This window comes from Xenopus laevis, chromosome 2L (genome assembly GCF_017654675.1).
Source record: "Xenopus laevis strain J_2021 chromosome 2L, Xenopus_laevis_v10.1, whole genome shotgun sequence".
Taxonomy (NCBI): Eukaryota; Metazoa; Chordata; class Amphibia; order Anura; family Pipidae; genus Xenopus; species Xenopus laevis.
This window is the reverse complement of record NC_054373.1, coordinates 119,651,853-119,677,759: the sequence shown is the minus strand read 5'-3', so window position 1 is coordinate 119,677,759 and position 25,907 is coordinate 119,651,853. Positions and strand designations below refer to the sequence as shown.

Here is a 25,907-nt window from a genome sequence, read left to right as displayed (position 1 = left end):
AGAGAGTTAAAAGATGGCTGAACATACTATAGTTTATAGTAGACTCAGAAACTCCCCAGCCCAGTGGTACTTGCAGTAATTTTGGGATTAGAGAGCTGCCAAACCTTCCTGCTTCCTTGTGTGTTGCTGGGCTGGGGCAGGACGACCCTTCTGTAGGCTGCACTGCAAATGGGAAAAATACACCAGCACTGGGGTTTTACCACTTGTAAAACAAAAATATTTCATTCTGTTTATTAACACTGCCATGTTCTGATGGGAATCTGTTAGTATCACTTTAACTTTTGTTAGATTATGACAGGAACCATCCTGTATCATTTATACTTATGTCCATATTTCTATTCACAGCAATATCAAGTCATGTTATTCAAAGAATATTCTCAGGCGCAGTAACACGGTAAGGTATTTTGACTTAAGTTTAAGATTATTTAGATTAAGATGAAATGTTTGTCACGTAAATAAAATTGTCAACACTGGCATGTATTTTTAGAGATTTATTTGATCGTAGTTCCGTTATTATATATTACTCTTTCAGCTATTTAGTGTTGCAGATGACGGCGTGCAACAGCAGTGAGAATGGATTGCAGTGGGTAAAGATGAGATTCTGGCGAGACCAGCTAGTAGTATGTTGCAGTCTCTCCTGGATCAATGTTGGCAGTAGAGCGAGACAGAGGAATCGATGTATTTATGAGAAAAAAGCAGCACATCCTGGCTAGAGATCTATTGTTGGCTTAGATACATGACTTTTTCATTTTGCATGCTCTGTTTTGCTTTGAATACAGATAGGTGCCTGCATGGAGAGATTTTAATGCCTTGTTCCTCTGATGCATAGATGGTTTATTTTTTTTGTTGTTGTTTTTGATCCACTTTCAGCTGAAAGTTGGTCATCCAGCAATTGTAGCAGAAAGGAGCCTAAATATTTGCATACAATTTTTATTTTCTAGAAACCGAAAAGTTCATAAAGAAGGCAAGATTAGTTATGCTGATTTTGTTTGGTTTCTGTTATCTGAAGAGGACAAGAAGACACAGACAAGGTAATATCTCTAATACCCTTTGTATTTATGGCAAAAATATACTGCTATTTTTGTGTTGGTTCATCCCACGCTATGCAGTAATCCAATCTCGGCAGAAGCAAAACTGTGGGAATCAGTGGGTGGAATTGTCACTCAGCTGGAAGGCGCTAAGGAAGGAGTCGTGTTACTGGGGAAGTGTGGAATGTCATGGAGTGGGAATGGGGGGGAAAGAGAAGGCTGACATAGAACATGATAGGGGAAGAAATGCTCTACCATGCTACTTAACAGGAAGAAAAATGGGTGGACTGCCATGCTATGATGGGGGGGGGGCGTATAAGTAGCCATGAAATGTCAATAAGTGAGGGGCAAGTGAACAGACAGGATGTTCAAGGGCATCAGGCAGGGGAACGTGTTACTTAGCAGAAGGAGTAGGCAGGCACGGCAAAGAGCAAGGTAAGACGATGTAGTGAGGGCATTTCACTGAGTGAAAGAAGCTGGTGGGTTTGTCACTGAGCATAAAGGGAAAGAGTTGGTGGCACAATGCAGGGCTGTGGGAGGGAGAAGGATTGGGCCTATATGTTGCAGAGCAGCGACACAATGGTGGCATGTCACTAGCAGTGGCATGTCACTAGCAGTGTGCTGAAATTGAAGACAAACAAGCATGTGTGGCAAGGAGCAGAGAACTGGTGGGGTAGGTTGTTTAATGTTAATGGAGGGTGGTGTATTGGCTAGTGGGTAGGTGATGGATTTGGAGCATGAAGAACAGATGGGAGATGCTGGTGGATTAAGGTGTGCAGGAAAGGGAATTTTATGGTTTGGAGAGTAGAAGAGATAGCTGAGATGGTTATTGATTGGAGTAGGGCAAGCAAGTGGAGATGTTTATGTATGGGGATGGTTGTTTATAAATTAGAGTGTTTTGGTCCAAGATTTAATTTATTGGTGGGGTAGAAAGGAGATGATGGATTGAGGTGGTGTCGGAGGGGTGAATTGGACTGTGGGAAAGAAAGGGAGAGATGTTTATGTATGGGAACAAAAATCAAGCAAAACACAAAGGGGCAGTCCCACCTAAATCGTGGATCTGTTTTAACTGATTGGTTTGTAGTAGGAAATATATTCAAATTACTTTTATTGTGTATAACCCCTTTGTTCTCCAATTGTATCCATAGTTACACTGTAACATCAATTCATTTATTAGCATTGTGGCTGTAATAGCAATTATACCAGCTAAAACTTTAAATCTTCAAACAATACATATGAAATATCTCCATTCAATTTCTTCACTTCCAAAGTACCAGTGGCAGCACTAAAAGCTGCAAGATGGATCTCTGTGGTGCTTTTATGAGATCTATGTGAATCTAACGGCCAGTGGCATAAATGTTCTTCATATTGTTTCGTCTTTTATTGCCAAGTTACTATTTTTTGTTGGGAAAAAGTCTTAACCTTTCCGTCATTGCTTCTCATCTGCACACAGCATAGAATACTGGTTTCGCTGCATGGATTTGGATGGTGATGGCGTATTGTCTATGTATGAGCTGGAGTACTTCTATGAAGAGCAGTGTCAGAAGATGGAAAGCATGGCCATTGAGCCCTTGCCTTTTGAGGATTGCCTTTGTCAGATGTTGGATTTGGTCAAGCCACAAACTGAAGGTGCCTATTCTGATTGAACTGAACCCTCTAGGGCAAATACGGCCTATCACTACACTTTCAGGGAGAAATGTGATAAAATGCTTTCCCCCCCACCCGACACTAGCAGCATATTACCACTTATTTGAAAAGGAAATGTGTATGTGGTACACCTAGTGTATTGCCTGTATTTGTTTTTTATTGAGCACTATAGATAGAGAAGGTAAGGATCCATGTAATGGTATAAGCCAGCGTGTATCTGCCAGTATCTGAGATGCACCTTGTCATCGTACTGGATAAGGTAAGGGTATTAATGCATGCAGATTCTATAGTGGGCTGCAAGGGCTGATGTATAAGTGGAGAAGCTGCTGAAAAAAGCTGTTCAGTTATCAAGTGGAAGGCCACTCAGACTAACATAAATGGCCACAGAGTGCTCACACATATGCAGTCTTATGGGCCAGCGTGGATTTGTTGAATTCTACCTACCTCTAAATTCATATTGCTGACTGTACAGATCAGTGGAAGAGTAATGGTCTAGGCCTGTGTTTTTCATGGTTTTGTACTAGGACTTCTGGTTCTAGTTATAGCAGATCAATGCTTTGTACTGCGGGTGTAGGGTCAAATATGTCATATAGTTCAGTCCACATTAGGGCCTTTTTTAAGGACCTTGAAAAAGGCCCTAATGTGGGCATGAAATGTCAGATGGACAGTTATAGATAATATATCTATAACTGTACATATAATAGCATCCATCCTCTTATGCTCCATTCCACAGGCAAAATCACTCTCCATGACTTGAAGAAATGCAAGCAAGCAAATATTTTCCTTGACACCTTCCTTAACCTGGAAAAATACCTTGACCACGAGCAGAAAGACCCCTTCTCTGTATTGAGGGTAGGTGGGAACAGTGTTTATTCATGTCTTGCTTGCTTGGACCTTGACACAGTCATCTTCATCACCATCTGTATTTCTTGTAGGTTGGAGAAAATGAAGGGCAGGAGCTGTCTGACTGGGAGAAGTATGCAGCTGAAGAATATGCCGTCTTGGTAGCAGAGGAAGCCGCAAATGAACAGTGGAATGATGGGTATGCTGTGCTGGCAAGCGTTTCCACCCTCTGGGGTTAGCATAATGGACACAACATTTGCTTAGTCTGTAACTCTTAGCAACCAATCAATGGTTCTAAACAGCAGACCAGTAACTGCTACCCTGCACCTTGGTTGCTGCAAAAGAAAGTCGAAAGAAAATAGCAATATATGCGCACGGGTGTAATGACTATAGAATGTCTCTGTATGTAGATGTGTGTGTTCTCTTAAGTAGACAAACAACAATGTATGGTTTCTGCCACAACCTTCTGAACTTGCATGAGGGAGAATTCCTGGTTTCTAGTTCTTGTCAGGCAGATTTCTCTTCCATAAACTCAGCATTCGCGCAATGTCACAAGACACAAGGCCTTTACATTTACTGCGCTGCTACCTGGAGACTTTGTTTTCTGACTGATGAGTGTTTAAATATAAAAGCTTTGCTGTGGTAGAACAAATAATAAATAAAAATCCAACATGGATTGCAGCCATGCAGGCTGCTTCTGTCTCTCTCCCATCAGTTCCTTTATCTGAGTTTGGATTCCTGTGCCACTATAGACTCACCTCTTCTCTTTTATGGTACTCATCATTGTTTTGTATAGTTTTGACGATATTTAGAAATCTGGTGCAGCTTTATTTCCACTTCCTAGCCTTTAGACTCCTTTCCCATTGACTGCCTTTCCAGCCCCATGTTTTTCAGCTTGGAACAGGAAGCAAATATCCAGACACCTCCCAAGTTATAAATACCACTATAACAAATCAGCTGATAGTAAAGTATGATGTGTACCACAGAACAAAAAGGCAAAAATTATCAAATGAACTGGGCACCATAGTAATTGCGTAGCTGAAGATTACTTTCCATGCCTTTGGTCTAGTTCCCAGTACTGCCTTGTGAATAGAATGAGCTGCTATGTAACATGTCTACCTATTGCTTTCTCATTCCGCCGCTTTTCCTCTCTTCCCCAAGCCATGCCTGTCACTAACTCTAACCCCTCTTTTATCTACCATCCCTGTGTTAGTCCTAAAGATGCTAAATGAATGCTATATCATGTATGTAATGAAAAATAACACAATTCTAAAGCTATAAGCTGCTTTGCGATTCAGGTCGATTCAACAGAAGAACAGGATCTAGTGGCTGCTCCTTCTCTAAAAACACTTATTGTTTTAGGTATGACGCCGAGCTGAATCTTCTGGATGTTCCAGTGGCAAATGCGGATGATAAAAGGCCTTTCTTTGAGTTGCCGTCCCATTCATCAGAAGTCGACTTGGAAGAATACGAGTATGAAGATGACTTTGAATAACTGCGCTTGGCGTAAGGTTTCCCTGCAGCAGGACTGCCATGTTCTCTTTTGGAAACTATGGGATGAAGAACAAGTTACAAGTCGACTGCAGCAGCAAGGCGTCATGTTTTTGTATATTTTTAATTTATTGCCAAAATATTTATTATTGTTTTGCTGTGTGATTTCCAGTAATGTGCTGCCATGATATGGCTCTACTTGTGTTCCTACTGTTTCATGTCATATTTCCAAGGCTTGTAGATGTTTCCGTGCAGTGTTGCTCTTTCATGATATGTTTAATTCATCATAATTAATTCTCTGGGGAAGTAGCGCAGTCCTTTATTATATGCTGCAGCCAATAACAAGGCAGCCTGTTACAGAAGTGAATGAAATACATTTCACTTGGTAATTATAGGCCAATAGAACATGATACATTTTCCCCAAAAATAATGTAACATTGGTGTCAGCAGCAGTGCTGAACAATTGGAATCATGGAAGGGTCACTTATGTGATTCACTTGGTTCCTCTGGGTAAACACCAATGCGAAGTTTCTTTATAATATTTTGTCGTCCACGCTGGAGGAGATTAAGAGTGGGCTGCAACGCACCATTGCCCAAAGGAGCTGAGCAGTCATGATGGCAATGAACTGATGTGTCCATGTAACTGTTTTATTCATAGAATTGAATCTTCAGGTTTAGTTGTCACATTCCATTACGCGCAAATAATGCCAACGGTAAGCCTTAAATATTGCCTTCTCCACCAGGAAATGACATGTCCAAACTACTTTCTTGTTTTTCTTAAATGTACATAATGTAAATTGTGATTTTCAGCATTTTATAACAATGAAACTTTCATTGGGGGGGGGGGTAATATTGTAAATGTTTGCTGTGTACAAAAAAAGGAAATTTAAAGAATTCTATATTGTATTTGAAAATAAAATATTTTTTTGCACAAATGTCCGACAGATAATTTATAGAGAGAAAACTGGCAAATAGTAATAGGTTAAAACCCCAATATTGCAAAGTCACTGAAAGATACACAACTGTACAAGCCTACACCTACAAGCCACTGCCACACTCACAGGGATTTGAGTTGCTTTGTTTACAAGAAGCCTCACCCTGTAAGATGGGGTCATTAAGAGAGAGAGGATCTAGACTGAGGAACATTTACCGACCTGGGTCAGAGTGGATAATTCCCAAGTATGTCAGTTGCACAAGACTAATACAAAAGAAGCATGAATTTTCTGGAAATTATATCCTTATAAATGGTGCTTAGTGATATCATCTGTTATAATTGGTGGTAAGTGATTCGTCGCATGACTCACTCGAACTTGTGTATTATAATGAATAAAGTACCCCCTGTTGTAAAATATGAGGATATTAGAATTCGCCTCAGAGTTCCATGACCTGTACAAAAACAGTCAGCCTTGTGTTTGTATATGTAGAGGCAAGGTGCTGGAAGGCGCCCACTTGTATGTGAACTTGAGGTGCTGATCCAACAGGAGGCTGCCCAGCCAAGTCTCCAAAATATGTGAACAAAAAGTAAAAAAAAAAAGTAGATTGCACACTCTACCAAACAAAAAGTTTTATTTAAACAAAAGGTTACAAAAACAAATGCATATGCCCAATGCGTTTCCACTGCTAGGTGGTCTTCATCAGGGGCATGCAAAATGAAAATCAAGAAAAAAGACAATACAAGTGGTTTACAATATGCATTTTATACCCGAGTGTCTGATTCTCTACAAGGCGCAAAGTTTTGTGGTGTGTGACTTCTCTTCCTCGAAGACCGTAAAGTCAGCAGGTGCGCACTGGGACATGGGCTGGAACACAATGCGTTCCACGATGTATGCGATACATGCAAAGTGCACATGTCTTTACACTTGGGTATCAAAATGCATATTGTAAAACACTCATTCTGCCTTTTTTCTTCATTTTCAATGTCCCTGATGAAGACCGCCTAGCTTCGAAAAGCGTTGGGCAGATGCAGTTATTATTGTAACCTTTTGTTTAAATAAAACTTTTTATTAGGTACACAGTATGCGATCTACTTTTTTACTTTTTGTGTTTAGGGTCATGGAACTCCTCTGTAATATCCTTGTATTTTAAAACAGTTGGTACTGTATTCACTATGTAATAAACAAGCCATGTGTATCCTGTAAATTAGATCCTTAAATATGGTGGTGTCGTCCGTTCTACTCTAAGCTTAGTGATGCAATTCCTGTCACATAATTCACTGAAACTTGTGTATTTTAATAAAGTACCCCCTGTTGTAAAATATGAGGATATTTGATCACCTGACCCGAAATACTCCAGCTCTGACAGTAACAGGAAGAAGTTTGGAAGCAAAAGTAACGCCAGCCTCCAGCAGCAACGGGGATAATCAAGTGTTTGTGTTATGTCTCCTATTATTTCCTAGAATTACTACCAAGTAAACTCCAAAAGTTGCGTTTATTTTCTTTTGTTTTGTAAGAAACCTTGTTGCGCTAAAATATAAAATACACATTTGAAGTCTTATAGCACAGTAAACCTCAAAAAGAGGACATTGAGTCAACATCAGCTTATAAAATGGTGCGGTGAAGTTTACATTGTTAAAATACAGTTGGAAATGATACAACTTGTATGACACAGTCAGATGTTGTGCAAATAGGGCAGTGCTGCCCACAAACAAAGTCTATCTACTGATACAGCTTTCATGACTTCACACTTTGCAAATACTGGGCCAACAAGACAGTGCAGCAAAGACAAAGGTGTTGAAGGAACAGAATTGAAGTCGGGTCTTTCAACTGATATTGTTTCCATGACAATTAGTTGGATACAAGGAAACAGAGCAATGCAGCCCAAGAAGAGACTGCTCCATAACTATTCTTTTATCAGAATTCCATAACTTAGTCTTATACAGAAATGCCCCAGATGAAAGGATTTTCTTTTTTTTTTAATCCAATGGAATGAACTAAAGGTCACTTTGTTGCTCGTATGGACAAGGAATGCAATTGGGCTACATTCTGTATTTAGATCAGGGCTATTTTTGTGGAGGGTGAGGTTATCAGAAGGACTGAGTGCCCGAGATCAACCAGAATTTCTATCCAGTGGAATCTTGACTCTCGCTCTCGGTATGTAGAATAATCTCCTAGGAAGGAAAAGAAATGTCCCTCTAAATATTCAACGAAAGCAAATGTAAATGTTGTTTACATATCTCCTCCAATATCACGAACTATTGCTCCCTCTACCCGTCTAGCTCATTTGTTTCCATATAAACAGTCTTGTCAGAACCACAGGGAGAACTGGCAGAGATCAATTAACTGCTTGTACCAAAGACACTTCTTTGTCTATTGTTTTAACCTGGAAACACCTATGGTTTTTGTTATTTCTTGAGTTAACAGGAAGCCTGATGCTGTGCCAGGTCTACTCTGGGACTACCAGTATAAACATGAATATTTTAGGGTAGAGTGCGCTAGTTAATGCTGAAGAGGTAATTCCCAGGAACCTAGATAGAGAGACAGATATATAGAGTAGTACGCCTGGAATAGATAGCTTAAAACACTTTCTATGGAACTACTCACATATTTGATGTTTTAAATGCGTGTATATCGTCTCCGATGTAATCCTGAAATACAGAGGCTTCAAATGGTGTTATATCGTCAGAGACGCAGATGTCGGCCCTGCGAGATGTTTTGCACTTACCAGATGGTAGTGAAGAGAGAGCTTGGGATTTAGCGTGTGCTCCTCGAGGTTCCGTGTCGGCGGACAAGAAGCAGTGTCACCTATTCGGAGCGGCTGCTGGATCAGATGATTGCGGCGTCTCTGCACATATGTTGGCGTTCGTATCGATCTTTTGCTGAAAAGTTTGTTCCCCAATATACCGGACCGTTGAGTTGATAAAGCAGAGAGAGACGAGCCACGAGATCGATACGAACGCCAACATATGTGCAGAGACGCCGCAATCATCTGATCCAGCAGCCGCTCCGAAGAGGTGACACTGCTTCTTGTCCGCCGACAAGGGAGCGCAACATCTGATGACACGGAACCTCGAGGAGCACACGCTAAATCCCAAGCTCTCTCTTCACTACCATCTGGTAAGTGCAAAACATCTCGCAGGGCCGACATCTGCGTCTCTGACGATATAACACCATTTGAAGCCTCTGTATTTCAGGATTAAATCGGAGACGATATACACGCATTTAAAACATCAAATATGTGAGTAGTTCCATAGAAAGTGTTTTAAGATATCTATTCCAGGCGTACTACTCTATATATCTGTCTCTCTATCTAGGTTCCTGGGAATTACCTCTTCAGCATTAACTAGCGCACTCTACCCTAAAATATTCACATTTGAACATAGTGGACAGGTGGATCCACAAAAACCAGTGGTGCAGCTCTAACAAAAACAATTTGGTGTCTGCGCAAACCTCAACCCCACATAGCATAAATACCAGTATAAACAACCTCCCCTCCCCCTTTGTTGTGACTGTTTTGTTAGATGGGTTATTTTTAAGCTGTTCCATTAAATATAGATAAATACATTTCCCACAGGCCTGCTCTGGTTTAGTCTTGCTTAGTTAATTCATGTCATCTTTACCTTGCTTACTAAAACCTCATCTACTTCAACATCTTCCTTTCCTTCATCTGCATCTCCATGACTGGACAATCGTTTCACTGAACGCTGAAGGCTATGGGAAAGAGAGCTGTGAAATGTGGTTTAATACACACTAATACTAGATACATATTCATTATATAAATATGACATCTATACCTTAAGCCTTTTGCTTCCCTCCTTCCTCGTTGATAAAGGAAATGATGTGAGTTGAACGTGACAATATATATACTGTATATTTAGGATTTTTCAACTACAATACCAATACAGTAGAACCTCCATTTTATGTTTTTCAAGGGTTCAGAAAAAAAGGGGAAAATGTAAATTTGAGGAAATGTATAATACATTGTATATTGTTGGGCTCAAAAAAAAAAAAGCTGTGTAAAATGAGGGGGAAACTTAAAATCAGTGTATGTAAAATCTAGGTTTCACTGTATTAGAAAAACACACAATATAACACAAAACCTGAAGGTGCAACCTGACTACTGAATATGTTTATAGCAGGACAAAAAGTCAATGTTGTGTGACTATCCACTCAGGTCACATGATATCAATATACAGTGAAGATGTTGATCCAATCACAGTTGCAGTTCCCATGGGAGGGAACATTCTCCTGGATGTCTGCAGTGAATGTATATAGAGCGTTTTAAAGAAAACTATTAACACCACTACAACTTGTTATTAAAGGAGATGGAAAGCTACGGAGGCATTTTATTGGCAATAGATTAGCTGCAATAGTGCACAATATACTTATTCTGTACAATGTTTTACCATACCTGAGTAAAATGCTCTAGAAGCTCTATGTTTGTTTAGGATAGCAGCTGCAGTATTAGCTTGGTGTGACATCACTTCCTGCCTGAGTCTCTCTCTGCTTGCTTATAGCTCTGGGCTCAGATTATAGTAGAGAAGGGAGGGATTACAGAGAGAAGCAAACTGAGCATGCTCACGCCCGGGGCAAAGAGGTTTAAGCTGAAGGCAGGAAGTCTGATACAGAAGCCCATGTGTACACAATAGAAGGAAAGAAATGTGGTGGTTTTTTTTACAGGATCAGACCAGCACTACTTTGAGGGTTTACTGGTATATTTAAGTAGACCTTTCTGATAAGGCTTACTTTGTTTTAACTTTTCCTTCCCCTTTAAAGGAAAGTCAGTATCCCTTTAGATATGTGGCTTTTATTGTTTATGATGTGCTTATTAAGTGGATTTGTTACAAATATGAATGATGCTATAAATGTAGAAGATAGTTTGTGTTAATATGTACCCGTGCATGTACAGACAATACAGCGTATGTTGGCTATTGTTCCATGTACCTGCACAATGATATTTCATCATCTACATTTTCTCCATGCAGCAAGTGTCTTTTCCTCCTCTGCACGGGATAATACATCTTCGGTTCTTCCGGAATTACTCTCCGTACTGGAATAAGTTAGCAGCAGTAAATATTCCGGCACCACCCAACAGTCCCACCACTGCCAAAGTTATTCCTAAACAGGGTCTCGGAACATAGTTGTGTTTATTTCTGTGATCTATGCTGCAAATAGGCATCTTGGCATTTAGCTCTGCTACCATAAGAGTCTCCATTCCTTTTTGCTGTAGAGTTGCTCTGCCCTGCACCCTGCTTATTATATACAGGTGCCACGGATCCAGTTAAAGGGATTGTTCACCTTTTTAGTATGATGCAGTGATATAAAAGTACATGCAAATGCAAAGGGCTACAAACAATTCCTGGAAAAATAAATATTTTGTCCTAGTTTTTATGACCCGGGGGTTCAGTGCTGTCATGAAATTTAAATCATAGCAAGGGGGGGCGGGTGCACAATGAAACAATCAGGCAGTGTCTGATATTAGCAAGAGGGGAACGCTTTCTAGGCCTGTTCTCATTGAACTGAACAGTTTCTTCTTGGCAGTGTAAGCGAGTGTGAGTCCGTGTTTACTAACCGCTTTCCTCCTGCCCCTCTCAATAAGGACATTGTATTTGGCTCCTTCAGTGAGACTCTGCACACTCCCAGGAATGCCAGATCCCATCTAAATGCTCTCTGTCACTGTGTATATATTTGCTTTGTTTTGTCTTTTCTCTTTATCGCCTTAAATGGGCTTATTATCTGTGCCAGGGTCTGGCTTCTGCTTTGCAAATTCTAACAGATACCAGAACATAAGCTCCGTGCCGAGCAGAAACAGCAAAGGAATAACTAAGCAGAGCAGCATTTTTGACTAAAAACTCTTGTAAAGTTGACATTTTTCAACTGGGTGCAACAAGAGTTACAGCACTGCCAGCACATACTTCCCTCAATACAAGTGCACAACATGGCTCATATATGATGGAACTGCAGTAAGTAGGCTGGGGGCACAAGATTTGTATCAAGTTGTATAACTTTCCACGTGCTGCTCTATAGCACCTGATTTAGGTAGATTTTATATCAATTCTCATCATGTTTGGGTTGGTTTTACTTACAGTTGGACTTAAATACTGAATTTATGCCGAGTAAAGAATATTTAAACCACTTATACACGGGCATGGGACCTGTTATCCAAAATTTTCGGGCTGAGGTTTTCCGGATGAGGGCTCTTCCCATAATTTGGAACTTCAAACCTTAAAGGGGTTTTTCACCTTCCAGATACTTTTTCAGTTGAGTTGTTTTCAGATTGGTCTCCAGAAATAAAGACTATCAACTAAATGGATCAATTTACAACAGTTTACAGGGTCAACGACCCCCCCCCCAGAGCTGCTTTACAAATGTGAAATATTACTAATACTTCAATATTAGAAAAACAGTCACACATAGCAAATAGAAAGTAATTGGAAAAAGTCTTTATTTCTGGTGAACAATCTGAAACTAACTGAATTGAAAAAATTGTTGGAAGTTGAACCAACCCCTTTAAGTCTGCTAAAAATCATTTAAACATGAATTGAACCCAACAGGATTATTTACACTAATAAGGATTAAAGGAGAATTCAATCCTAAACTTATTATTTTTAGTGAAATGTACCAGCAATTGGCTTCCTCTTTGTAGGACTTGACGTTTTCAAGTCTCGGGAATAGTTGCTGCTGGTGAAAGAGCTCTCCTCATCGACATTATCTAACAGAGAGTGGCTATAGACAACCAGTGGGTTCCATTCTGTTCCTTCACATAGAAGCATTCGCTCATTAGCAAACCTCTGCAGATAGCCATACCTATAAAGAAACAAAGGCTGCAGTAAGACTCAGTATAAGCTGCATTGGTCAGTTCCATTCTTCTTGTTATAAGACTATGCACGTTATAAAAAAAAAAACTGAAAAAAACAAAATGCTATAAATTCCACATGAAAACAATCACTAAGAAAAAAATAAATGAAGTGAGGCTTGCAGCTAATCTGCTCACTAATAGCAATTGTTAAACTACACTCCCAGCATTCCTCAGCTGTCAGAGAATGGTAGAAGTTGTGGTATCCTACCAGCATGGCTGCAGGTTAGACATGGCAGCTCTTTAAGTAGGAACACAAGTATGCAAGCTCTGAGCCTCATCCTGTTGTGACATGCCCAATCTACCACAGCCAAGCATTGACTTTCTAGCACCTTGACATTAGTATAACCAGCAGCAGCAGCAGACTCACTGTGGGCTGAGTGATGACTTTGAACCTACAGTTTGAAAAAGTATTCAGGACCTGGGCTGGCTGAATCTGCATTCCTTGTCATGCTTCAACTGGGGTGAGATTTAAGTATATTAAACAAAGAACAACATTTGCCTTTAGCAAGAAGCAAGAAGCACTCCTTACAAACTTTACTCTTTTGTCAATGTATTATTCCACTGGAACAAACCACTGCTGTGCAATAGGAAGTAGAATGTATCTATGAATAGTTTTGGGACATCACATTGGTGGGGAACCCCAATCTAAAATAGCTATTAAATGGTTTAAATACCCATGATGAAGCTTAACAAGATTCCTATTTAGTTGTTCAGTTGATCAAGATTATATCATTATAATACACAAAAGCCACGAATATCTTGTAAATTATATCGTTATAAACGGTGAGCTCTGATGTCATCAGTTATAAACGGTGAGTTCTGATGTCATTTCTGTCACATGACTCACTGAAACGTGTGTATTATAATAAATAAAGTACCCCCAGTTGCAAAATATGAGGATATTAGAAGTTACCTCGGAGTTCCATGACCTTCGGCCTCGTGTTTTTATATGGTAATGACAAGATTTGTCTGAATACCGAAACAAATCTGAATTTGCATATGCAAATTAGGGGTGGGAAGGGGAAACCCTTTTTACTTTCTTCTTTTGTGACAAAAAGTCACTTGCATATGCAAATCAGAATTAGATTCGGCCGGGCAGAAGAATTCGGCCAATCCTTCGGAAAAAGGACGAATCCTGGCTGAATCTCGAACCGAATCCTGGATTTGGTGCATCCTTAATAAAAACACTCGGCCATGTGATTTTATATGGTCTTGAAACTCCTCAGTAATTTATAATATCCTTGTATTTTGCAATAGGGGGTACTTTTCTCACTATTTATTATTATTATATTATTGCCCTTTCACATCCTTCATTGCAAACCCTTGGTTTATTAAAAAGCTTTTCAGATCTATCCCTCATACTCTCTATCTCTATTTATTGTCAGAAATTCTTATGCCTATTATGAATATTAGGTTTAGATATTCTTTTCTCCCTAATTTTAAACAAACCAATGTTTGGGATTTGAAAGAGCCAGATTGGATCCACATACAAATACAAGCATTGGTGGGTGTATACCATATGGCCAAGGTGCTTCGGTATGACAATTGTTTTCTATCAACCAAGGAAACTTTGTGATAAACACACTGTACAAGTACTCAGAAATGTATTATGCTACAGCATTTATAAAGGCTGGTGTCAGTGCTACTAAAAGAAAAGTCACATTTTTCAATGAGTTGGTGTAACAGCAGAGGAGTACACAAGCTCAAGGTATTAGCTACATCACTTGGGAAGAGACTGTGGAATAAAGCTTTACTTGCCTTTTGACCAAGGATGTTTTTAGGTCCTTTGCCTAAGTTGGCAGTTATTTAGGCAACAAAGAGCAGCCCCCAAAAGTTGCCGTCCTAGTCACAGGCCCTCCTGTGCCTATATATACTGTAGATACACTCCTGCTTTTGACTCATTTGCATTGCTCAGAATCAGCTAAATCAGTGAGACAGTGGGTTTAATTGATTGGCCCGATTTGCAAATAACCTTGTTATTCCTTTTCTCTATACTTGGAATACTGATATGCAAATTAAATACCCAAGTTTTTATTTTTACACTAAACTGTACCTTTAATACCTCATCCCAAACCCCAACAAAAATTTACAAAATCAACACTCTTTACATTGATTCATTCATAGCTTTTCAATTACGTTTTATTACACAAAATCACTAAGTCCTGAGTTCACTTATAAGTAAAACCAAAGGCACCTTACACAAGTCTCTTGTCGGCTTTCAGAAGTTTGCCAGAAAATTCACTAATCGGGATCAGGAATGGAAGATTTGGTGGTGGGAGATTATCTTCTAAGGCTGGCTCCCGGAAAACAAACTCAATTCCTTGTCTGGTGAGGAAGGAGAACAAGCAAACAAGCAAGTTCATAATTTATTTATATTTGTTTTCTGCAGATAGAATTGACTTTAGCATTGTTGTTCTTGTTAAAAGAAGCTTATCATCACAAAACATTAAAAGTGTAAATAGAATTACAGTGTAGCCATACTGACTGCAAACTAATGGCATTAGTGTAGCCTGCTAACAGTATCTTCTTTATAAATGCCTCAAATGATATGGTGCCCTACCTATTAAATTAAGGCCATATTTAAACACCCATGACAAGGTACAGTTATGGGACCTGTTATCCAGAATGCTTGGGACCTGGGGTTTTCCAGATAAGGGATCATTCTGGAGTCTGGATCTCCAGGCCTTAAGTCTAATAAGACATAATTTAAACAATAATTAAACATAATAGGATTTTTTGCATCCAAAAATTTGAATTATCTGATTATATAGGAGTCTATGGGAGACAGCCTTTCCATAATTTGGAGCTTTCTGGATAACGGGTTACCAGATAACAGATCCTATACCTGTACTGAAATACTCCTGGCAGCTTCTGTTGCATTAATCCATGTCCTCACTGTCCCAGCAAGACTACTGCAACTTGCTGCTAACTGGCCTCTAGTAACTAGTCTTAACTTCTGCTGCTTCTAGAATCCTACTCCTCTCAGCAAAAACGGGACCTTCCAATACTGAAATCATTATTATATATATTATAACTTATAAACTGCTTCTCTTGTCCTTCAATCTTCTGCTCCTCACTGCATCCCTTCTCTTGTCTCTATATGTTCCTGCCAACACCTCTGCTCCTCTCAGAGCCACCACCCAGGGGCGCGCCGCCAATGAGGCGAGCTGAGACGCTCGCCTCAGGCGGCAACGCCGGAGAGGTTTCCAGGGGCGGCAAAAAGCCGCTCCTGCACCTTTAAGAGCCGAAATTCGGCTTTACGAATGCGAGAGAGCGCAATTGCGCTCTCCGCATTAGTGTTCCTGCCTCCCCTCCCGACAGGTAAGTCGGCGAGGGGGGGCGGCATTGCAGGAGCCGCCTCAGGCGGCACTAAGGTACGAATCGGCGCTGCCACCACCTGGTCACACCACCCACTTCTACTACGGTTTCCAGCCTTACGGCTCTTACACATGAGCGTTCCGACCTGCGCTCCCCAGCGTTCCGTTTTTTGGCGTTCAGCCGCAGGGGAGCGCAGGAATAGACGCAAGTCATTATTTGAAATGGGGCTGTACTCACTCAGGCGCGTGTAGGCGCCGAACGCAGGAAAAATGCAGCATGTTGCGTCTGAACCTGCGTTCGGCGCCTACACGCGCCTGAGTGAGTACAGCCCCATTTCAAATAATGACTTGCGTCTATTCCTGCGCTCCCCTGCGGCTGAACGCCAAAAAACGGAACGCAGGGGAGCGCAGGTCGGAACGCTCATGTGTAAGAGCCCTTAAACTTTCCTCAGTCTTTTCAGAAATAAACTCAAAAATGAAGTCTTACAGCACACGCATGGCATCTGACTCTATGTAAGCTCTATGGGCAGGGACCTCCTTACCCTTATCTCTTTTACACGTAGCACAATCTTTTATATAACTATTTTGTATTGTTGTACTGGACAGCACTGTGTTCATGTGTAGCCCAATATCATTAATAAAATAGTAACAGAAGGTATAAGTCATATGCCCAGGAAAAAAACATCACATTTCTCTCCACAGAATTGCCCAAATATAGCAGAGCCCTGGGCTTTAGCTCTTGTAAATGTCATTGGTTGTTCCTTCTGTATGGAATCTGTATGTTTATTGTATACATCTATTTATTGTACAGCACAGCAGAAGGCTTTATGCTGAGCCAGTAGAAACATGGAACAAAAGTGTGGCAATTACAAGCACAGAAAAGGGGAAAAGCCCCAAAGAGCTTCTTGGACCACTGTGTCATGAAAGAGAATTACCACTGTTCTGGGCCACATATATTGCTGGAGCCACTGTTACATATATTGCTGGGGTCACAGTGTCATAAAATGATGGGACCATTGTGTCATACATTGCTGGGGAACTGTGTTATTTAATATTGCTGATGCCACTAGATCATAACAAGTCACTGTGTCCTATAATATGGACATACATATGTGTCATATAATGCTAATGCTATAAGGAATAATACTGGGGTCTCTGTGTCACACCATATATAATACTGGGGCCACTGTGACATATATTGGAATACTATCAACAAGCACCACTGGTTAAATTGCAATTGCAATTGAAATTGAAATTGGCAATGTTTAAAAGTCTCTGAAGTAAAGAGTTACAATAACATTATATTTCACTTCTCTAGGCCTTCACTGTTCTGTTGCCACCCTTCTTGCAGTGGCGTAACTAGATGTTGCTGGGCCACACAGCAAATTAATTCTAGGGCCCCCAACATATCCAGTGTTTGTCCTGTTTTAACAATATATGTTGAAATTGCTCATCAATGAGAGCCTCATGGGGCCCCCTGTACCTCCTGGCCCCCCTGCAGCCGCAGGGTCTGCTTCCTCTGTAGTTACGCCCCTGCCTTCTTGTCACACTATGCACCAGAGGGCACTATGATATGGGTATATATAATTTATGTGTAGGTATGGAGGGGTGTGTGTATGGATGCTGGGTTTCATTTGGACAGGTTGAACTTGATGTACTTTGTCTTTTTTCAACCTGAACTATGACTGCAGGAAGGGATACACCTTTAAGAAATCTTTGCCCTTTACCCTCTTCATTCATATCTGTATATCCTCCCTCTATATAGTCATTTTCTGTTATTTCAATTACATATTTATTCATACCATAATGATGTTTCAGAATATATAATTGCTAATAATATGTTTCTATATAATTACTTATAATCATGTTTTTAACTAATTAAATTTGGAGAGATAATGAGAGCATTTAACCTGTGAATATAGACTCAAGGAGAGTCATACGGAATTTGCAAATGGCTTAAACTGGCCATACAACTGTATGAAACAAAGTGTTGGATCATTATTGTCAGGTGTATGGTGCCCTGCTGAGCCTGAAATTGCTGTAACTTTGCAACATTGGAACATTAGACAGATGGCCATGCAATGTGTGTTCTCTACATTCAGCCTGCACTCCAATTGGCCAGATATTGTTCCTGGTCAGCCCACATCTGGCTGCGTTTAGATCTGCTATACTGACTCTCTGGGTAAGATGTGACAAGGGCTATAGCAGGCAAGATGGCTGTTTCCACATTGCTACAAACATACTGTATTTGTGCAATAGTGATGCGGGCCAACCTGAAGCCCGACGGACCCATGGGTTGGATGGGTTTCGGTCGAGTTCCGCACAAAGTTTGCGGGCCGAAGAAGGGTTGTGACAACCTCCTAGTACACTACTTCTGCCAGACGTGCTCCTTTTTATATCCTCGCGCTCCGGCATGCCCCTCCCTCTTCCATAATGACACTGTGGTGAGGGGCGAGTGTGAGTACATAAATGGAAGCGGGTTAGGATCGGGTGTAGGTTATTGGTAGGGATGCACTGAATCCAGGATTTGGTTCTGGATTCGGCCTTTTTCAGCAGGTTTCATATTCTGCGTGGCTGAACCGAATCTGATTCCTAATTTGTGTATGCAAATTAGGGGTGGGGAGGGACTTTTTGTCACAAAACAAGGTAAAAAATGGTTTCCCCTTCCCACCCCTAATTTGCATATGCAAATTAGGATTCGGTTCGGTATTCGGCTAAATCTTTCGTAAAGGATTCAGGGGTTCAGCCGAATCCAAAATAGTGGATTCGGTGCATCCTTAGTTCTTGGGGGTCGGGTGCAGGTCCAGTTTTTCTCAGCCTGCACATCATTATTGTGTAAATCAAGGATGCCTTACTGTAAGAGAGATATTATAGCAGTTTAACTATTCAGTTATAGGGCAACAGGTTAAACTTCCATGAATAGCAAGGCAAATCCAACAGTTATTACACAGTGTAATATTATTAAGTGTATATTTCTTAAAATTTCTTAAAATCTTCTAATTAATACAAGCTGTTGTGGCTTAAGCAGGAAATTAATGTGAAATGTTGCACTGTTTGTGCTGGCACATCTACGTTAGGAAGAAGAAAGCCAGACCACATACTTGTGTATCATAACAACAGATTCTCTGCATTTCGCTTGGTCCATGCCGAAGGTTAGAGAAAAGCGTCTGGCCATCTCCTTTATGTTAAAGAATGAAGGGGAGGTCAGGGTGGCACTGCCAAATGCTTCTCTGTGCTTCTGGAACAGCTGCAAATGCATCAGAAAATCAAAAGAAAGAAAGCAAAAGCTGTAATTGGCCGTGACTTTCTAATGAACAAGGGCATTCAGTTTCCTTTCCTCTCCAGCTGTCTGTGTAAATGATCCTCCCTCCTTGTTTTTACAGGGGTGCTATTAGCATAAGTGATGTGCTAGAAACTCTACTCCTTCCTCCACACTGAAGAACGCAGCTTGTCCGGACTCATGTTATCAATTATATGGGTGGGTCAATGAGGAAACAGGCAATTCCAGACAGTTCAGGCTCTATTAGTGGAATAGCTTTTGATTATTTTTTACAGATTACACTTGACCCCTTAAGTGCAGGAGAGGTTTGAGCGTTCTTGAGACTTTATTGACATCTAAGTGGGTCAAAGAATAAAATGCTGACTATTCTATGAAGTGCATCCCAAACTTATCAGTCAGAAGAGTACAAATGTGAAAATTCTGTTTTTTAGAAAAGTGAATGTGAAAGTCTTTGCATCGTAAAGGGAAAACATCTATGAACATTGCTACACTGCCAGAAAGCCATGTTAAATATACAAATGTTCTTCTACATCCACAAGAACAAGTACAAAGCTGTAAAATGGCCTTAAAATTTAGAGCACGATGATCCATTCATAAAAGCTACTTGCCCCCCCCCCCAGTGCTTTTGGGGTGTGCCAAAGCACTTACCCAGCCTGCAAGGGGCCCCTGCAATTACTGCAAACACCACATGCATTAATGCACTGCAACCTCAACTTGCAACAGAAGCAGCTTAGCGCATGGCAGGGCTTTTGAGGGAAAAAGCTGCATTGTTGGTAAAAAATGTGGCCATTTGCATCTCAATATTTTTGCACTTTGCACCATGTTTGCAAATAAGTCTTATGGTTTGCAAGGAGCCATTTTTATTTTGACCTTTATTTTCAGATGTTTTGTACAGGTATGGGACCTGTTATCCAGAATGCTTGGAACCTGGGGTTTTCGGGATAAGGGATCTTTCTGGTAGACTTCATACCTTAAGTCTACCAGAAAGTCATGTAAACATCAAATAAACCCAATAGACTGGTTTTGCCTCCAATAAGGATTAATAATATCTTAGTTTGAATCAAGTACATGGTACTGTTTTATTAGTACACAGAAAAAGGAAATAATTTTAACAAAATTGGATTATTGAATTATAATGGAGTTTATAGGAGCCGGCCTTTGGCTGATAACGGATCCCATACCGGTACTATGGTATACTATGAATTGTTATCCACATAATGGGCTACACTTCCAACTCTCCAACTGCACCTAAAATAAACATGCTATGGAGCTCTGAAATTTTTATACTAATAAGGGTATTGGTATGTTAATGTTCCACTAATGTAGTAAAGTTATATAACGAAGAAAAATCTAATCTGAAATGATAGTCCGGTGTACAGAAAGGGAAGCCATAATAATTCAATTAATCATGTTGTAGTACTAGAGGGCCAAGGATAAATTGAGTTCTGGGACTTTTAACTCCATGACATGCAAAAGGCTGCTGGATACCTTTATTTGGTCCACTTATTTTTAGGGTGATCGCACATGCGTAGATTTGAATCTTTGCTACTGCTGGGAATAAATATCCTAAAAAACCTTTCATAGCACCACACTTGTGGTGTTCTGGCTTAACTGCGGAAAAATGCATCCCATATAATGGAACAATACAATATACACAATTTACAAAACATTTTTTGATTTTATTACTAAAATTTGTTTCTTACCTGTTCCAAACAAAGGATCAGAGTTCTTGTGCTCTCTATTTTGTCAGTCTGTCTTGTCCGACTTAAGGTTTCCTTAATTATGTCTCCAAAGTCATTATAGGTCTACAATAGCCAATGAACAAAGACATGTAATGCATTGTACCTGTCAACAATCCCAGGAGCTAGAGGAGGTTTCCTGGTGTTTCATCAACAGCTTGAGTGCCATACTTTATGTGTGTGTACTGCTGCAGTTTCAGATCATCACTTTTGACTAGGTGAGGAGCCATACATACAAAGCTACTTTGCAAAACTCTTCATGCCTGGGGATCCCAATTCTATGTTTCTTCAGATGTCTTTTACAACAGCACACAGGAGCCCACTATAGCCACAGGATGCATATACTCAATTTATAAATATTCTCAGGTGTGAGAAGCTGTAGTAACTCTGAACTAGAGGTTCTCCAAAGAGATGTGTATCTGCTTACCCCATATACATTATGTGAGACCTGTTGTGGCCTGTACCTTCATATACTGCTTGTAAATCTCTGAAGCTGCAGCCATTTCCACAATATTGTTAGCTATAAGTTTACAGTATGCAGCCAGTAGATTCCGCCTCTTGTGCAAACCTTCCGAGTTCACTGTTTTGTCTTTTTCTTTTCCATTTACACCTAAAGCACAAAAATATAAAGAGTTAAATGTGTCAAACCCAGACTGTTTCTATGGGCAGCTTTATTGTATAACACAAGCTAAATTACTCAGCCTAATGACAGCAGTTTAATGACAGATGTCGGGAAGTACTAAATTGATACAAATTGATACAAACAGAACTTCATACGCCATCAGGTTACCGGTACCTGTATTTACAGACGGCTGTTTTAAGCATTGTCATTGAGAAGCTTTCATTCACAGTCTTTTGCATTTAAACTTTTAAAAATAAAGACTAGCAGGCAGCCTAGTATACAAACATGCATTTAGGCATACCTGTGTGAATATATACAAACCTGCAATCACATAGGCATTTTCCAGGCCTCATATAAGTGCTTTCACATATGCGCATCTTCACACATGCCACAGTACACATAACAACTTTGTAACTCATAGATGCCTTTGCCCAGGCTCATATATCCTCTACATATCTTACATGGCAATATGGGTGGTCATTATTCTATTCTGTGGCTTAAGCATAGGATATTCATATGAAATACAACATTTTTTGAGTTTATCATTCCCTTTCTCTTTAATGTATGTAGAGTTTTTGTATCTGTGGTTTGAGAATCTATCATATATCCACGGAATAGGATGACAAAGGTCCCACGTTGTAAATAAATGTTAATTATTTTCTTTTCTGTAAAAAGGTTTGTAAACATTGCAGCAAAAAGTTTTCAGTGTGGCAGAAGTTTACACTGTTGTAAAAAAAAAAAAAAAAAAAAAACAACAATACTGCCACACTGGTGAATCATTGATATATGCCCATATTTAGCACTAGAGCAAGACTAATTCCCTCACCTTTAGGGCTCTTAAAGACGAGCGTTTTTACCTGCGCTCCGTTTTTCTGCGTTCAGCCGCAGGGGAGCGCAGGGATAGACGCATTACATTTTTTCCAATGGGGCTGTACTCACACAGGCGCGTGTAGGTGCTGAACGCAGGTTGAGACGCAACATGCTGCATTTTTCCTGCGTTCGGCGCCTACACGCGCCTGTGTGAGTATAGCCCCATTGGAAAAAATGTAATGCGTCTATCCCTGCGCTCCCCTGCGGCTGAACGCAGAAAAACGGAACGCAGGGGAGCGCAGGTAAAAACGCTCGTCTGTAAAAGCCCTTAAACAAGAGCATTTACTTAATGGGAAGTAGATTTTCTTCCATTATTGTCATTATCATTAGAATGTTTATTTAGACATAACATTAGAATGATAGGAATGTCATATTCAGTAGGATGCAGCAACTTATATGATTACCGGACAATTATCTCATCACAAAAATAAAAAAACTAACCAGAAGGTTTTTGTGTTTCTCTTTTAGACAAACGTGCCACTGTGAATTAAAGCATAGGAAATAAATGAGTATATAGAACAATTTAACATTCCTGCACACCCATGTATATGACACCATATCACAAATAAAGTAATACCTTTGTGTTTTACGTCATCACTTTGAAACACATGATGCTGGACAAATGAAAACAGCTCTGACTGCAGTGCAGAATCCATGCAGCAGTATATTCCGTTTCTATGCTGACTTAGCAAGAGAAGTATGTCACACATTGACATGAATGCCTGCAAAGAAACATAGAGCAGGTACCACATCACTTTCTAATACAACATGGTAGATTTAGTAAATGAAACACTAAAGCAAGCACTGCAACAAGTATCCCTTCCCCTCTACAGTCTGATCATTTAAGAGAGTAAAATTTCAAGAGAGCAACCATGCAGCCAAGGATGATTTTCAAAGTGATGACACTTGCCTTTAAATCTTTTTTTTTTACTCCCAATTTATTTTGTACAAGACAAACCTTGGGTTATAACCAGTACAGAACATTTAAACAAAAAAAAGCACAGGTGGTTCAATAAACTGATATCTATATCTCTCAGATTCACCAGTGCTCCTCTGAGAATACCCTGTAACTGGACACTGACACTGGAAACCAGTGAAACAACGACAGTTGTACAAATGAAATCAACTAAAATGCTTCTGCTTATGAAATGTAATGAGTCAAACAGGAAGTGCATAAATAACTGAACATATTGCCACCTATATTTGAAGAGGGATAACAACAGGGACAGAGCATCAGAAGTGATAGGTAAATCAACACCTTGTCAAGGAAAACTATGTTTGTTTGTGTACAAATTGGCTACAAAAGGAAATATGGTGGTGGCAGTGGAGGGTGGAGTTGGTGAGCGAGAAGCTTGAGGGCAGCAGGGAGAGTGGTGGGCCAAGTAGTGCTTGCCTTGTGTGCGAGTTCTATTTGGCCTGACTCATCCACACAGGGTGTTTTTTCCTGTACCATAGCATGGTGTTGATTTTCATGTCACTTGTGATGCTTTGTCACTGTTGGTCTCCTTCTGCAGGTACACACTGCACTATGTGTGCTTACTCAGACAAATTATTTTATTTGTAATGTGTATCACCAAGGACGTTCTTTTGTGGGAGCTGCTGCAACCAGTTTATATATGAACCAGTGGTTCTTTCTTCCATAGTAAACTTGTGCTTATACTTGATAGTTCAAAATAACAAGGCAGCACATTCATTCATAAGATACTAAACGCTCACCTGCTCCTGTACAGATCCATCTATGTGATTAAGATAATGTTTACATAGCTGCCAAAAAGTTGCCACGTGTTCCCTAAAAAGAACAGGGTCCTCCTATAGAGAAGAAAATTAAAATAAGGTCATTGATACTATACAGCACTATACAGAAGTGTCTGAAAAAACATCATAATTTGCACACATTTTTAAATGTGGAACATAAATGATTTATTGGAATGTGATAGAAAGTTATAAAATGTAAAGCTTTGCCCAGGTCTAGTAACACAAAATAACCAATCGCATGCTTTATTTCAAGCAACTGGTCAGTAAATGTCCCTTGTTGATTTGTTGCTGTGCATTACTAGTCCTGTAGCCAGCTTTGCAACTTGTATTACATTTCCCCCATTGTGTATGGCATGTTGTATGTTTGTGCTGTCTCTGGTTTCAGGCAGCTGCAAGTGTTCTTCGGATTAAAATCAGGATCACCATTCTCTTGCTCTAAGTAAGTTAGAGAAGTTTCTATCTTATATTTAAGGCAGAGACACACTGGCAGATTCGGGGAGATTAGTCACCCAGTGACAAATCTCCTCTTCTGCGGGGTGACTAATCTCCCCGAACTGCCTTCCACCGGCTATAATGGAAATCGCCGACAGGAAGGTACTCGGAGCGATTTGTTTTCCAAAGTTGGCTGAAGTTGCCTCACAAGGAAACTTCGGGCGACTTTGGAAAAAGAACGCTCCGAGTGCAGTTCGGGGAGATTAGTCGCCCCAAAGAAGAGGAGATTTGTCACTGGGCGACTAATCTCCCCGAATCTGCCTTTGTGCCCGACCCTTAAGCTAGTTAGGTTTTATACATGATGCCACAGCTCAGCAGACATAAGAATGCCCATATGTGTGGTAGGTAGCTAGCTAATATACTGTATCATTACAGGTCAGAGTAATGCAGCCTTCACATTCCAGCACTCTCCTAACAGTAACTCCACCACCACATGGACTTGTAGTTTTGCAACCTGCGAAAAATACAATTTCTGCCAACTCAGACAGCTACAACAAACATGACACAAAGCAGGTAACATACCTTGGAAAGTATATCTTCCATTACAGCCACCACATTCCAGAGAAGGGCATAATACATGCACTGGAAAGCCGGCACTAGCAGCTGTTCATGAATTCAGAGTGAGGGCAGGGAGTTAAAAGAGACAATGCATTTCAATGTACATATAAGAATCATAGCTATGAGCTTCAGTGCGAAGAGTGTAGCAAGATAAAAACTAGTGTAGTATTGTGAATAGTCGAAGAAAAATCCATTACAACCCACTACAAAGAAACATATATATAAAGAATTAAGTCACCTTACCTGAACAGAAAAACAGCAGTTTTCTACATCATACTGCAGCAGCTGTGAGGTTTTCTCATACAGATTCCACTCCGTGGGGTCATGTGCACTATGGTTTAGGTACAAGTAACAGAATATGAATACCACCAATAACAGCACATCATTGCTTAGCACTTTATTACTGCATAGTAAACATAAAAAGCCAATCTTAAAAATAGACCAACTTCTATCAAGATCAGTCATTTGTAC

At 40.1% G+C, this 25,907-nt stretch overlaps 2 protein-coding genes across 5 annotated transcripts in view; one reads left to right on the top strand and one right to left on the bottom strand.

Moving 5' to 3' along the window:
* Nucleotides 1-5,920, top strand: part of ppp2r3b.L (protein phosphatase 2 regulatory subunit B', beta L homeolog) — a 31,466-nt gene extending 25,546 nt beyond the window's left edge. Inside the window, 10 exon segments of one of the 2 annotated variants that reach the window (NM_001089156.1) lie at nucleotides 346-394; nucleotides 942-1,031; nucleotides 2,482-2,592; nucleotides 2,595-2,607; nucleotides 2,610-2,622; nucleotides 2,624-2,636; nucleotides 2,638-2,657; nucleotides 3,409-3,527; nucleotides 3,611-3,717; nucleotides 4,881-5,920. In NM_001089156.1, coding sequence (NP_001082625.1) covers nucleotides 346-394; nucleotides 942-1,031; nucleotides 2,482-2,592; nucleotides 2,595-2,607; nucleotides 2,610-2,622; nucleotides 2,624-2,636; nucleotides 2,638-2,657; nucleotides 3,409-3,527; nucleotides 3,611-3,717; nucleotides 4,881-5,013 — 668 coding nt within the window. In that variant the 3' untranslated portion in view covers nucleotides 5,014-5,920. 2 annotated transcript variants of the gene reach the window in all.
* Nucleotides 5,921-7,422: 1,502 nt separating this feature from the next.
* The window catches only part of LOC108708444 (cohesin subunit SA-2), a 60,326-nt gene continuing 41,841 nt past the window's right edge, over nucleotides 7,423-25,907 (bottom strand). For 2 of the 3 annotated variants that reach the window (XM_018247150.2, XM_018247153.2), the window contains 12 exons: nucleotides 25,680-25,767; nucleotides 25,401-25,481; nucleotides 24,348-24,440; nucleotides 23,209-23,353; nucleotides 21,604-21,749; nucleotides 21,104-21,205; nucleotides 19,222-19,367; nucleotides 15,003-15,128; nucleotides 12,567-12,751; nucleotides 10,889-10,994; nucleotides 9,565-9,670; nucleotides 7,423-8,115 (listed from right to left, as the gene is read on the bottom strand). In XM_018247150.2, the coding sequence (XP_018102639.1) occupies nucleotides 8,068-8,115; nucleotides 9,565-9,670; nucleotides 10,889-10,994; nucleotides 12,567-12,751; nucleotides 15,003-15,128; nucleotides 19,222-19,367; nucleotides 21,104-21,205; nucleotides 21,604-21,749; nucleotides 23,209-23,353; nucleotides 24,348-24,440; nucleotides 25,401-25,481; nucleotides 25,680-25,767 (1,372 nt within the window). In that variant the 3' untranslated portion in view covers nucleotides 7,423-8,067. The remainder of the gene's footprint in view (nucleotides 8,116-9,564; nucleotides 9,671-10,888; nucleotides 10,995-12,566; nucleotides 12,752-15,002; nucleotides 15,129-19,221; nucleotides 19,368-21,103; nucleotides 21,206-21,603; nucleotides 21,750-23,208; nucleotides 23,354-24,347; nucleotides 24,441-25,400; nucleotides 25,482-25,679; nucleotides 25,768-25,907) is intronic. The other variant, XM_018247152.2, reaches the window with a different exon arrangement.